General features: G+C 40.6%; 1 protein-coding gene across 2 annotated transcripts; it reads right to left on the reverse strand.

Annotated features, from left to right (window-relative positions):
• Positions 1-1,459: 1,459 nt before the first annotated feature.
• rhbdl2 (rhomboid, veinlet-like 2 (Drosophila)) lies at positions 1,460-12,308 on the reverse strand. Of its 2 annotated transcripts, XM_072669308.1 has the most exons (9): positions 11,967-12,308; positions 11,471-11,529; positions 10,461-10,735; positions 8,070-8,218; positions 7,079-7,191; positions 4,639-4,739; positions 4,090-4,150; positions 3,902-3,963; positions 1,460-3,709 (listed from the first exon to the last, which is right to left on the reverse strand). In XM_072669308.1, the coding sequence occupies exons 3-9, from the start codon at positions 10,692-10,694 to the stop codon at positions 3,527-3,529; spliced, it is 903 nt and encodes a 300-aa protein (XP_072525409.1). In that variant the 5' UTR covers positions 10,695-10,735; positions 11,471-11,529; positions 11,967-12,308; the 3' UTR covers positions 1,460-3,526. The 2 variants fall into 2 exon arrangements, with proteins under 2 accessions (XP_072525409.1, XP_072525410.1); XM_072669309.1 differs by lacking the exon at positions 11,471-11,529.
• Between the last annotated feature and the right edge of the window lie 3,407 nt (positions 12,309-15,715).

A 15,715-nucleotide genomic window follows, 5' to 3' on the forward strand; every position in this document is an offset into this window, starting at 1 on the left:
ATCAAGTTAGGGTAGCTTGTGTACACCAACGAAACCATGCAGAGGTGTTCAAGTGTAATCTCTAATAGACTAGATCTCTATACATGGACTATAGTATTTCTACTATATACGCAGCACCGTATCAACACAGATACATGCTGTAGGCTGGGCACAAACACTCCACCATATCAGATTTCTCATGTTACCTAACAGCTGTACAAATGGCTCACAGCATAAATTATTCCAAGCATCAACACAGATGTTTAAATAAAGTCTGGATTGATTTGTCTGGGCCAAAGACAACAGAACGTCCCGCCCGGCTGACTGGCTGCAGCACTGGTTACCATGAGGTCACAATCAATGACTTTACTGTGTGTGTGTGTGTGTTTTTATTTTTGTACAGCTGTGGTCTAATTAGGACTGGGAAAGGGAACAGCGTCAGAGCAGGACACACTCATACACACTGCTTATACACATGCTCTAATACATACTGACATTGATGCACATCAGGGACGTAGCTAGCCCTTTTTTCATTCAGAAAAATCGGAACAATATTGATAACTGATTATTAGAATTGGTGTGTCTGATCTAAATTATTCTAATTATTCTATTATGTTACACTCACCCCAAGTCTCATGCCTTAAATTTCTCTCATTCTCATCTGGTCACCCTAGCCCAAATGGCAATCCCTGAGCTGTCTTCTGGACAGAGGCGAAAGACAAAGAGAATGGAAGGACATTTGTGGAGCTTGTGGAGCCGCCAGTGAATTCTGCGGTACTTCAGAGTCAGAAGAGCTAAAAAAAAAATAGTTGTTTCCTTGTCCAGATAGAATGATCTCTGAACTGGAAAACATTTTTTGTAATGTGAACCCAGAGTTGCTTAATGGAATCCAGGCCTGCAGTCCAATCTCAGACCTCTTCTTGTCTAAACCTCATTTGTCAGCACTGGCATGGAATTATCACATTGAACTTAAGTCTGAAGTATTCTGAAAATATTCAGAAGTGCAAAAGTGAGGTTTGTACTGTGCAAGACAAGTTTTCTGTGTATAATGTACACAGATCTTGTATCTACACTCATTGTCCACTTTATCAGCTCCCCTTATTATACAGGTGAACTTTGTACTTACAGACTGTAGTTCATCTGTTACTCTGTATACTTTATTCTCCTCCTTTCACCTGTTCTTCAATGATCAGGACCCTCACAGGACCAGGACTCAGAGCAGCTATTATGTGGGTGGTGAATTATTCTCAGCACTACAGTGACACTCATGGTGGTGGTGTGTTAGTGTGTTGCATCTGTATATCAGACACAGCAGAGCTGCAGATGTTTTTAAGCATCTCAGTGTCACTACTGGACTGAAAACAGCAGTCCAACAAACATGTTACTTCTCTCACCGGTCAATGGTTTTGACTTTGACTGCTTGGTGGGTGTATAGTAAAGGTTTAGACAATAACAAACACTTTTCATTACCTTGGAAATGTATTTTAACAAACAAAAAAATAAAACAATTAAAGCAATGACACAACTCCAACACTTATTTGTAGGGAATAATTTTACACAGTGATTTGATGGAAGAGAAAGTCTGACGCAGGATAATGGTTGGAGCACATGATGATCAGTGATTTGACACAATTTCATATCAATCTCATATCGACTGTTTATGCAACACCACACCCTGCAGGCTACAAAGCCGGATAAAAGGGGAAAAGGGAGAACGCCACAGATTCATTCCTAAACCTGATAACCACTGCCCTCTGCTGTTCAAAGGGGCTTGATGGGTTTTTTTATGAACCACAAATTTCACTTTTAAACAAACTTTTCTTTATATCTCACCACAAAAAACACACTATACCTTTAAGACCCACATAGAAATTGCAGTTCGGACTGAAATAAATAACAGCAGATAACAGCAGTAGAGTTCAGGATGAAATGCTCAGAGTCGCTCCATTCAAATGTGGGAATCCTTGGGAAGCTGTAAAGATCTTTTTGCTTCCAGACAGCCAGGAACAAAACTACATTGTTTTCTCAACATCTTCCCCTCTAATAACTCTCCTATAGACTGTCTCCAGAATCACAACTCTAATAGGTGAGGTTAAACTGCAGTAGATTTAATTGGTGGGGCTAAAATGCTTTTAAACTAACTGATGGGGCTGTAAGGCGAACCATGGGGAAACTGCTATAATTTAAATGGGCAGGTCCTATGTAAATGTCTTTATGGTTGTGACATCACAGAATTAAAAACAGGCAGTTAATAGTTGAATGGCTGGGGCCCAACTACTGCAGACTGAGTGCGTGTGGCTCAACTTGTGTAGGCTGAATGAGCGAGGCTAAACTGTTCCTGCCTGAATGAATGGGTGGGTCCTATGTAAATATGTTTATATTTATATGAAACTGCAACCATAATATTTTTTTAGGATTAGGTTTGATACATATACTGTAACATATTTCTACCAAAATATGTTAAATTCATGTTCACACACAAAAAAAAAAGAGTGCTAAATAAAAAAGCAGGGTACAGAAAAGTGCAGAATCAGTGCTAAACCTCTGACATTTCTAGCAGATAAAGCTTAAAGCCCTGAGACAGGATGGCACTTTTGGAGAAGAGCTCATGTAGGACACATAATTCTGAGAAACACTTAAAAACCCTTCGCCAAGTACAGAAGTGGAGATAGCATAGATGTATAAAAATACATGGCACCATGAAAGAGATACACTGTGCAAAAGTCTTAGGCAGAATAAACTTAAACAAACAAATGTAAAGGGCAGTAAGGGTGTTTACCTGCACAACTTACACACACAGTCATAATGGATTGTTTTTAGAAACAGCTTAATGGCCAGCTAAGACTTTGGCACAGTCAGTTCAACAATACAACAAAGAATATAAAAAACCCGCTAGGCAACAAACTGTATTTTGCCAAAACTGTAACAACATCTTCTGTTGAGGTATATTGACCAATAAAACACCCAAGATTGTCAGAAAATTCACTTCACCTTAAAGGGCTTCAGCATAAAAAAAAAAGGGCCATAAAGGAATAATTTGGCAAAAAAATGAATTTACACACCCCTCACCTCAAAGAATCTATAAAACAGTTAAAAATGTGTGCAATAGTACTAATGGGGTGTTTTTCGCAGTACTGTGGTATTCAATGCAGTAATGTGATGTTTAATATCAGAAATGTGGCATGTTATACCAGTAATGCAGTATGTGCTAGCGGTAACATAGCCTTTAATACCAGTAAGGCAGCGTTTAATGTGATAAATATCAGTAATGTGGTGTTTAACTACAGTAATGCTGTGTTGAATAGCTGTAGTGTGGCATTTAATAGCAGAAAGTTAATGTCTTTCAAGTTCAAGTAATGTATTTCAAGTCTGTCAAGTTAATAAAAACTTTAGAAATCCAGTATATCCCGGCTGACTGGCTGTTTGAATTAAAAAGGAAATGAGTTGATTTTTTACCAAACTATTGCTTTAAATACACACAGTCTACCTGCGCACACAGGCACTTACATGGGGAACGTGAACATCTGGCTGTGATGTAGGCAACTGCTTAGTGAGGAGCTGGAGAGAGGAAGATATTGAACAAAACTGCAAAGATCAGGAAGACTATGTAGCCAACGATGCAGAACCAGAAGCGAGGGTCCTTCAAAAGTTTCTGGTTGTAGTTGCTGAAGAAAACATAGCCGATGGTCATTCCTGCTACTCCTCCACCAATGTGGGCCACGAACGACACCTGGTGCAGGAAAAGCAGGAACACCTGGTCTGTTAATCGAATAACTGGCCTTTAAAACTGGCCTGAGGCACACAGACTCTCACTGGGACATTAATCCAAGTGGCATACGCCTGGCATACAGACACACTTTACATAAACAGATGGACCTCCTAGGGTTAAATGAGGCAAAGTCACAAAAAAGCACTCACTTACCTTCAATCCAACTTCATCACTCAGAAATCTCCTGTACAGAGCAAAGCCCACATCCGTCCCCACTGAAACAACAGCAGTAAACAGAGCATTGTTAAGAAAATCAGCAGCTGCTTTACAGGGATTAATAAAGCTGCATATAAGTGGAAATACTGGAATCTGCATCCGGGTAAGTGTGTATGTTAACAAACCGATGAGGACGATCACCATGATACGGAAAATTCCTAGCAGAGGAATCATCTCCCTAAAGTTCTGTAAGAGAGAGGTAAGGAAAAGGTATGAGTTTTTCAGACAAAACAGTGGTTCTAAACTAGTTAATAGTAACAGACACCACAGCAACACTGGGTACCACAGCAACACTGTGAATTTTACCATTTTCAATGGGGAAAAAAAAATGGAAAATGGTAAAATTCACAGGGTTCTTGTTTTTCTAGCTTCCAAAAGTATTAGAGCTGCGTTTGAGCTGAACCCGGTCAGGGAAAGTAAAATGCCAGGTTTGCCAAGATCAACAACAGCCACATCAGAAGCATCTATTTTATCAAACTGTAACTGATTTAGAGCTTCTTACTACCTCAGTGTTTCATTATTGACTCAATACATCAGTGAAAGGTTCTGTTTGTCACAGTAACTCTCAGGATTGGTACTAAACCCTGTTGTATCAGTGTAGCTGGGTATAGGTTTTATTGTTATTGCAATGTAACTAATTTGCCTTTTCAGAGTGAAATGAATACACAACTTACCACCACAGCATTCATTAGGTATCCACCAATGAGGGCATAGACTCCTCCAGAGGCGCCCACCAGGGCACTGTACGGGTCAAAAATGGAACTGGCCAGGGAACCTGGGACAATACACATACTTCATTAACATAAATCTCCTCACTGCCCCAACCATAGCTGTTATTTTTAGTTATATACACTAATCCTCAGTGTGTGGTATTGTGGTGTAGTATTTATACAATGACCTAGAATAATTATGTTCACTTGTTTGTTAGCTAACGCTAGCATGGAGTATTTTTTGGTGACCAGGCTTAGGCCTAAGCAAAAAAAAAAAAATGCAAATGTCTAGTGTGACCACAGCTTACACTAGCTACCAGTTTGGCTGCTTTATCTTTTTTTCCTAGCAGTCATAGTTTAGAAATTCCTAAACACAACAACAGGCGGAGAACAACTCAAATAAAATACATTGGCTACTCACCACTGCCCTGTATAGGTGTTACAGCTGAAGTTCCAATGTTTACAGACACTCTTATCCAAAGCGACTTACAAAAGCACTAAATTATTCAATCAAAATATCCAAAGCTGGTGTTGATAGACCCTGAATTCAAGATACTTATGAGCCATGACCCTGCCAGAAAAAAAAGCCCTAAAGCAGCAATTCGAAAGCAACACATAACTGCTAGAACCTGAGTGTGGAGGTCACTAAACTATGCAAAACCTGTGGAGAAGAACAAGATAAGAGCTGATGCAATAAAAGCTTTTAACCGAGATTACTGCTTATATAATATGCACCCGAAAGAGGTGGGTCTTCAGTTGACATTTAATGATAGCGAGTAATTCTGCTGTTCAGACACTCAGGGGGAGTTCATTCCACCACTTTGGTGCCAGAACAGAGAGTAATTTAAACACTTGTCCTCCATGCTTCATGAGAGATGGTGGGTCAAACCAAGCACAAATGTTCTTCGTACAATTCAGATTTTGACCATTGCCATCGGGGTAGGGAGGGGCTGGACCATTTTTGTCGGCTTTGTAGGCTAGCAGGCTGCAACAGGAAGCCAGTAAATAGTATGCAGCAAGTGAGTAATGTGAGTAAACTTCAGAAGGTTGAAGACAAGTCTCGCTACTGCATTCAGGATCAGTTGCAGAGGCCTAAAGGCACATGTAGGAAGACCAGCCAGGCGTGAGTTGCAGTAGTTAAGTCAAGAGATCCTCACAGTGTCAGGAGCATTTCATGGGATGGGGTGAGAACATGTATAGGTTGGGTACTTTGAATCCAAATTTAGGGAAAGAAAGGGTAAATAAATAAATAAAACTGTGTTATAAGTTTATAAATAATATTATTAATACTAAGCGTAAATAAGATTATATTATTATAAATATGAATAGTAAATAAATAATACATTTATTTACATAAACAGTACAGCACAAGCGGAGAACCAGCATTGAGAATACAGAATAAAGGTTGAAAATGTACACAACAGTTGCATAAATGCCCCACAGCTGTATCTAATTTGCAAACCTCTGATTACAGTAAAGTACAGTCTGTGGGTTGCTGAAAGGCAAATAAAGCCTCGTCTTGAGCTGCTCACTTTCTGCTGATTCTCACTAGAAAACCTAAAGCTACACTGCAAACAATATTTTCGAATGTAGTCTAAATAATAGATCTCATTTATTGTAGTAAAATTATAAGATTAATTAACTTACACTACAAGTCCAAATGTCCAAACACCTCTTCTAGTGAATTTTTGTTAGCTACTTCAGGTTGCACCCACTGCTGAGGTATGCAAATGCACTCACACAGCTTGTCCAGTCCCTGTTGGCAATAGAACTGGACTCTCTGGAGCAGATTAACATGACCCTCATGGCACCATGCCTAATGCCAGGAGTTGGCTGGAGGGGTATATAAAGCCCCCCAAGTATTGATCGGTGGAGCAGTGGAGCAGTGGAACTGTGTTCTCAGGAATGATGGTGCTCCGTCCAATACAAAAAACAACTCATAGTAGCACTCCAAAATCTACTAGAAAGCCTTCCCTGTACAGTAGAGATAAACAGACAGTAGAGCACTCCAACAAAAGCAGTATAAACTCCTTTGATATCCTTGATTTCGAAAGGAACAATAAATGAGCTGGTGTCCCAATACTTTTGTCCAAATAGTGCATTTTGTCTTGTTTTGAGGGATTACAAATTCTATTGACAGATCATTTCACTTAATTTAAGAAAGAACCATTTAATTATTGTTAAGAAAGTGCCTGTGGAATACAATGCTTTCAGTAGATTAGAAGCGGCCAATCATTTACCAATAAGCTGAATAATTGTATAATTGTTTATAAAAATCACATATTTTGACAACATTTATAGATTTTAATTAAGATATCATTTTTGCAGCGTAGCTGAATCCATGTCCTGAAAGCCTTTCATACAATGAAGTTCACTGATTATTCTTTATTTAATTTCGGCTCACCTGCAAGAACCCCGCCCAGGTAGACCATCCCCACCTCAAAGCCCTTGTGAACCAACTCCAGTGGGATGCCCAGCAGCAGCTGCAGCACCAGATTCCCCAGTATATGCTGTATTCTAGAGAAAAAGAACACCAAACTTAGTCAATAAAACCCTAAAAAAAATTACACTATATGGACAAAAATATTGGGACACCTGGACATTCACTGGTCTAATTATTTTGAATACCCTTGCGTTTATATTTTGGGGCACTGCTGTGAGGACCTGGTTGCATTCAGCGACAAGAGCATTAGTGAGGTCAGAATGCTGGACGATTACCACCCCACCTCATCTTCAACTCCCCAGCTTATCCCAAAAGTATTGGATGGATCACCATCATTCCAGAGAATACGGTTTGCTCCACAGCTCAATGCTGGGTGGCTTTATACCATTCTAGCCCATTCTAGCACACGCTTTGACATTGTGCCAACAGGTTCATGCTTATCTTATCAGAGTTCATGCTCATTCTATTGACAATACTTCTCTACAAGGGCATGAACAAGCATGGGAAGGGGTGCCCACAAACAATTGGACATATAGTGTACATGTGAATGCACAAACATATGGGTGCAGCCCATAAGCTAAGACAGTGTTTGGTATCTGATGTGTGCTTCCTTTTTTTACAACTGGAGATGCTATGCACTGCTACTGCTAACAAACACTGGACACAGACTGGTCACCAGTCTCACCTCCGTCACACACACTGAAACACTTTTTTATATCAAAATCTGTGAAAAGCTACACAAACAAGCCTTAAAAATGCTGGAAATACATTATCATCCTCCTAACATCCCACTATTTCACTTTTAACTGGAGAGCAGTATGTAGAGTGATACCATTGGGAACTCTTCCTTAAAGTGACTGCAGATAAAGAGCAGATGCTCTTCTTGTGTTTTCCCTCCATACCGCTGGCAGAAGTCAAACATAAAGAAGGAAACAGATGAAGGAGCTCTTACCCAGCGTGCACAAACATGTATGATAGAAAGCGCCATGCCTCCTGCCGGTGGTCGGGTTTGTAAGTGAGGGGGCTGTTCCAGATGCCTTGATCCAGCGTCACCCACTGCTTCTGAGGCTTCCACACCGCATAGTAGATAAAAACTGCCAACTGCCCAGAGTTAGAGCACAGTGTTATTACCAGGAGAGACTTTTCACTGCTGCTGCTAATAGCCTACCAGCGCTAAGCTTGCTTTTATTATTAGCCAACCTCCTGCGATGAAGACGGAGACAGAGACATGGGTATTATGAGGAACCTTGTATGTACAATAAGTTCTATTATGAGCATTTTACATTATCCTGTATCAGTTTATTATGGTTGTACACTATTAGCAAGATTATAGCTCTGATGGAACTCGATGGATGACTGAAAAGCTCTTATCTACATCTGTATAGAGCAGGCCTGGGCGACGCCAGGGACAAACTGTGGTGGCTAGACGACCATGTGGGGTATTCCTGGTATTCAGTGGTAAGCAATAAAAAAGTATATAGTGTAAATGCAAGATATATCTAAAAATACATCAGTTATATATACATTTTTAGATGTTTCATTTAGTTTTTTTATAGATTTTTAGATTTATAGATTTTTTATAGATAGATTTATAGATTTTGCTTCAGCTGTGTTCTTTTGCTTCTACCCAAATCAGTGGTCACAAATATGTTTATAAATGTCGCTACAACCAAGAACACACCCACCTATGGCAAACCGTTTGACACTTGCCATAGGCAAGAGCCATGAGTGAATGAATCTACATACAATTCAGTAATTAGTCACAACATTGTTGTCGCACTTTAAATGCAGAAATTCAGTTTATCTGCTACTGTGTACTTACACATTTGCTCAGCCATGTTAGAAAACGCCTCAAAAGCTAGGTATCACTCCAAAATCAGTTGATCAATAAGATTCAAGGTGAATGCCTTCTAAGACCCAAAAGATAAATGTGCCCAAACCCAGTAGCAAAAGGACAAAACAGAAGTAAATTAGAGATTCCAGAAGCTAAAGCCTTGATCAGCAAAATCCACAAAAAGAGAGCACAGAATTACACTTTACAGACCAAAATCAGTATTAAATAACTACAAAGAGTAATAAAGTAGTCAAGCATCTTTAAAATGCATTCCATTCACATCTATTTTTTTATTTTGGTTTTCAAAATGTTGATTAAAGACTTATTATTTATTTGTGTAATAAGTTTGGCACTCCATACATCCCTGAGGGACAGCTTGACTTTTTGAAACCCCTGGATAAGAAGGTCTGCTAAAGAATCAAACGTCAACGGCAGATCTTGCACTAAAGTGCACAGTAACATTACACCCATAATAAAGTTATACTGAAAACAGTATATTTTAGTGATAATTCTGAATACATGTTATGAATATACTCTGTACACTCAGTAGAAGTAGAGTCACACAGTGTTTCACAGCAGGAAATTTCATTTGTGGATTAGAAATAAAACTCCTTATGCTTATGAAACTGTAAAACATGGCTATTTTCGGAGAAAACCACCGTTGTGGTTTAGAGGAGTCAGACATGAATCTGCTCATTTAGACTTTCCAGCAGCGGAAAAACACACTGCTGAATACAGCAGCCTCCCAGTCTCTGTCACAAATCCACCTCCAAATCAAACACACATTGCTGCCAACACTCAGACACGTCCACTGCAGTACTCTTTAAAGAAGAGTGTTCCTTAATGGTTCTAGTAAGCACCTTTAAGATTTATAGAACTTTACTGTTTCTAAAAGACATCAGATTTGTCTATTTGGAGTCATTGTTTTATGATGTCGCAAAGATTAAAACACATTAAACACCAATCAGCCCTATTATTAGCACCACTGACGGGTGAAGTGAAAAACATTGAGTGTCTGCAACTACAGTGGCATCTCTCAAGGGGTGGGATATATTAGACAGAAAGTGATCAGTTAAAGGTTAATGGTGATGTGCTAAAAGCAGGAAAATGGGCAAGCAAAAGTATCTCCAAAGAGCCAAACTGTGATGGCTAGACTACTGGCTTAGAACATCTCAATAACATCAGGCAAGTTTTTTTTCTGGTATGTAGTGGTCAGCATCTCCCAAAAATGCTTCTAAAAAGAGCTTCCAACTACACCTATGGTTTATGCGATTCATTGATGCCCCACCTCATAACTTACATCTGCTGCTTTCTTTGTGTCAGATACCACAGGACACCTTCAGAGGTAACTGTTTAACTCTGATTTTCTAAACTGCTACAGGCTTAATGGGCAGGGCTAAACTGCTGTAGGCTAAATGGGTGGGGCTAAATGACTATAAGCTAAATAGGCGAGGTCAATTGTTATAGGTTAAACTTTTGCATTTAATACAATGGTAAAATGGGTCCCACCTCTCCTATGCTGATGAGGATGATAAAGATAGGGGGTGGCAGGCAGTTGGCGCGGTCTAAATATGTTTCTCGCAGTTCTTCTGGAAGCATCCATCTGGAGACTTGAAAGTGAAACCTCTCGCAGCATCCTCTCTGCTTCTCTTCCTGCTGATCCTCTTCCTGCTGCTCCTCCTCCTCTTGCTTGTCTCGATTCACAGGGAAACCGGCCTCTTCATCGGGATCAATGCGAACCATTTCTCAGCCTCAAAGGGAAACTCCACAGCTTCAAAATATCCCTGTAGAAGTTCAAAGGTGTGAACAGAACAGAGTGGGTTTGATGTTTAACGCTCAGTTCTAGAGAAACTTGGTAAAAACTGGTGTGCTGAATGGAACTAGACATCTAACCCCCTACATAAAGTAATTACACCAAATGGTTATGAATACACTACCTGTCACACTGTTTTACCATAGATTTTGGGTCTTAAATGTGTTTTTTTAAAATCGCATGTCATTAAAATGGTGGAGGGATACAAGCAGGGTGTTGTACAGCAAAAAATAGTCCCAAGATTTGCCACTATGTTACCATCATCAACAGTCCAACATGCCAACTCAGACGTGGTCAGTTTGGATAGTAAATAAAATGACTATTTTTGTAGTTGTTAATATAATGCACTTATTATACATATAGAACTACTATAACTAACAACTACTATAAATAACAGACTCTCTACAGAGAGTTTACCAACAGTAGGCAGACAATACTGAATTTAGTATATCTGCTGATTCTGATACGTACACGTTTCTAAACTGTAGAGACTGGGACTAAACCCACATGGGTCAACATTACATATATATTTAACATATGACTTTATATTGGATATAAACAATATCGTTTTTGGCAGAGGTTTCAATTGCAGTAAAATGAATAAAACACAGGTATTTTAGTGCAGCAGTCCAGCTACACCTAAACCCTCTGCTCTTGCAGAATTCAGTACACACATCAGCTTCACAAATCACACACATCTAAACACCTGAGCTACACTAATACCAACTGTGTTGATACTGATGATTCCAATATTGCAGTTCCTCCCTATAAAAATGACAATAAGAAAGTGTTATGATTATTAACAATCGTTTATTAATAATAATTATTATTATTAATAATCATAGATTACATTGTTAAGCAGTGATTAGGAATAATGTGTTTCTATCTTCTATATGAATGATCTACAGGGTGAGGAGCAGACGGTCAGTGCTGCTCCTCTGGGACTCTTCCTGCCAAAGCACATAAACAAAGCCACATCCTGTAGACTCCTTATATGGCATTCCTCATTCCAAATCACTCTAAAGCATTAATATCATAATTAATAACAACACAGGTCAGTTTAACAGGACCTGGGCTGGGTGTGGAATTACCCTGGAGAAAACAGCAGGTGGTTTCAGAAGCAGCCTGAAGATCACTGAGATAAATCTTCCTAACCGGAGCTCAAACACTCCAGGAAGAAGTTAGGGAGAAGTTGGACTCACCAGTTTTCTCTGGATTTGTTTCAGTCCTTCAGCAGATCAGTCCAGGTTCCTTCTTCTCTGAGTAGATCCAACACTTTAATGCTGAGTGAAGGAGCTCGTGGCTTAAAGGCTCAGTGCGACCACACCATGCGTTTGCGGTGTGTGTAGCACCGAGCACCGTGTGTGTTTGTGTGTGTGCAAGTGAGTAACTACCAGTGAACTAAACGCCACCCAGCCTCTCTGCTTTTCCTCTCGCGCTCTTCCTTCCTGTGGAAACGCACGAGCGTGTTTGAGATAAACAGTAAAATAAACAAACAGCCAGACTGGACAGTTTCTCTCTTTCTCTCCCTGTAAACCTTTAGAAGCTCCTGGTTTTCACACTGCCTAAAAACCACCGCCTTCAGAGGCACTTCCGTTTACCTGCGCTGCAGTGTACCAGCGCACCTGAGCGCAGTGACGTCACTGGGTGGGAAAACTTGGAAACCTGCTAGTAAACTTCACAAGTAGTAATAATTGGCATTATGCTCGATGAAAAGTTCACGCTAAAAACTCCCTCGCTCATGATTTAATACATGATTTAAACACAACAGTTTACATACTGTCCAACTTTCCAACGGAAACACTCCAAACTGCAGTTATTATTGCAATAACGAGCGCGGGAGGGTTGCTTTTGTTGTTGTTGCTTATTGCAATAACGAATAACGATTTATTAGAACACACACACACACACACACACACACACACAGGGTTGTGATCTGCCCTTGAGCATGCCATTAGCCCTCTCTGCTGTCCGGCACTGCAGCGAAGGCTGCCCACCGCTCCGCGCACGTGCACTAGCCTTCTACCCACTGCACAGATGGGTAGAAAAGCTGAGGGGTTAAAGGCAGAGGCCAAATGGGGAATGTGTTTGTCCATGTCCCTTGAGTAAACAAGCACTATTTGTGCATTAAAATGTGCAGAAGTGTGTCTGTATATAATTTGGTATATAATCTATAAAGGTCCATGTACTTCATATATACAGGGTGGGCCATTTGTATGGATACACCTAAATAAAATGGGAATGGTTGATATTATTAACTTCCTGTTTGTGGCACATTAGTATATGGGAGGGGAAAACTTTTCAAGATGGGTGGTGACCATGGCGGCTATTTTAAAGTCAGCCATTTTGGATCCAACTTTAGTTTTTTCAATGGGAAGAAGGTCATGTGACATCAAACTTATTGAGAATTTCACAAGAAAAACAATGGTGTGCTTGCTTTTAACGTGACTTTATTCTTTCATGAGTTATTTACAAGTTTCTGACCACTTATAAAATTCAAAGTGCTGCCCATTGTGTTGGATTGTCAATGCACCCCTCTTCTCCCACTCTTCACACACTGATAGCAACACCGCAGAAGAAATGCTAGCACAGGCTTCCAGTATCTGTAGTTTCAGGTGCTGCACATCTCGTATTTTCACAGCATAGACAATTGCCTTCAGATGACCCCAAAGATAAAAGTCTAAGGGGGTCAGATCGGGAGACCTTGGGGGCCATTCAACTGGCCCACGACGACCAATCCACTTTCCAGGAAACTGTTCATCTAGGAATGCTCGGACCTGACACCCATAATGTGGTGGTGCACCATCTTGCTGGAAAAACTCAGGGAACGTGCCAGCTTCAGTGCATAAAGAGGGAAACACATTATCATGTAGCAATTTCAAATATCCAGTGGCCTTGAGGTTTCCACTGATGAAGAATGGCCCCACTATCTTTGTACCCCATATAACACACCATTCCATCAATTTTTGTTAAAACAGTCTTGGAGGGATCTATCCAATGTGGGTTAGTGTCAGACCATTCTTCCGTTAACTTCACCATTCACATAAAAGTTTGCCTCATCATTGAACAAAATGTTCTGTGTAAACTGAGGGTCCTGTTCCAATTTTTGTTTTGCCCATTCTGCAAATTCAGTGCGCCGATCTGGGTCATCCTTGTTGAGATGCTGCAGCAGCTGGAGTTTGTAAGGGTGCCATTTGTGAGTAGCTAATATCCGCCGAAGGGCTGTTCGACTGATGCCACTCTCCAGTGACATGCGGCGAGTGCTACGCTGTGGGCTCTTGCTGAATGAAGCTAGGACAGCCACTGATGCTTCTTCATTAATGACAGTTTTCATTTTGGCAAATCCAACACTGAACCAGTTTTACGAAACTTGGCAAGCAGTTTGCTAACTGTAGCATAGGAGATGGGTGGTCTCGTAGGGTGTCTTGCATTGAAATCTGCTGCAATGACCCGGGTACTGCGTTCACCAGACATCAACACAATTTCTATCCGCTCCTCACATGTTAATCTCTGCAACGTCAATGGCTGTAAACAAAGAGAAGCTTGTAAATAACTCATGAAAGAATAAATAAAGGTATGTTAAAAGCAAGCACACCATTGTTTTTCTTGTGAAATTCTCAATAAGTTTGATGTCACATGACCCTCTTCCCATTGAAAAAACTAAAGTTGGACCCAAAATGGTCAACTTCAAAATGGCCACCATGGTCACCACCCATCTTGAAAAGTTTTCCCCCTCCCATATACTAATGTGCCACAAACAGGAAGTTAATATCACCAACCATTCCAATTTTATTCAGGTGTATCCATATAAATGGCCCACCCTGTACATATACACAGTATCTCACACATCTTGGTGCACCCCTCACATTCCAGCTAATATTTTATTATAGCTTTTTGTGAGACAACACTATAGAAAAGAAATTTGGACATAACATGGCCACTGTATATTCACAATGGCACCTCATGGCAAAGAACACTGAGGCTGTGGGAAATAAAATTGTTGCTCAACAAACACCGCTTAGGCTGTAAGATGATTGTTAACACCTTGAAACTAAGCTACACCACAGTGGCCAAGGTAATGCCGCAGTTTTCCAGGAGGGGTTAGACTCAGAAAAGGCCTTGCCAGGGTCAATCAATGAAGTTGGGCACACGTGTTCAGTCATATGGAGGTTGGCTTCCAAAAGAAAGATGGATGAGTGCGGTCAGCATTGTTGCAGAGGTTGAAGAAGTTGGAGGTCAGCCTCTCAGTGCTCAGACCATAGGCTGCACACTGCACCAACTTGGTCTGCATGGTCGTTGTGCCTGAAGGAAGCTTCTTATGAAACTGACAAGAAAGCCTGCTAACAGTGTGCTGAAACCAGCAGTCAAAGAGCATGGATTACTGGAACCATGTTTGTTTGGACGAGACAAAGATAAACTTGTTTGGCTCAGATGGTGTCAGACTTGTGTGGTGGAGCCCTGGTGAGAAGTACCAAGCCAAGTGTCTTGCATACAGTAAAGCATGGTGGTGGTGGTGGCGGCGGCATCATGGTCTGGGGCTGCATGATTGCTGCCAGCACTGGGGAGATATCGGTTAATTGAAGGAAACATGAATTTCAACACCTCCTATGACTTTCTGAAGCAGAGCATAATCCCCTTCCTTGGGGAAAATAAGCTGCATGGCAGTTTTCCAACATAACCCCAAACCTCCACCAGCTCCATGAGATCATGGAGGAGTGGAATAGGATTCAGGTAGCAACTGGTGTAGCTCTGATTAATTCCATGTCTAAGGGGATTAAAGCAGTGCTAGATAAGAACGGTGGCGGCACAAAATAGACTATGGGCACAATTTGGACAGGTTATTGTTGCCAGCCATTTAGACATCAATTGCCATGTGTTAAGCCACACAGATAATCTATACTGCTTTACAAGGTGTACACCAACTACTCCTAGCCCCCCCATATAGGTTTTA

The sequence above is a fragment of the Salminus brasiliensis genome, chromosome 23 (genome assembly GCF_030463535.1).
Source record: "Salminus brasiliensis chromosome 23, fSalBra1.hap2, whole genome shotgun sequence".
NCBI classification, from domain to species: Eukaryota; Metazoa; Chordata; class Actinopteri; order Characiformes; family Bryconidae; genus Salminus; species Salminus brasiliensis.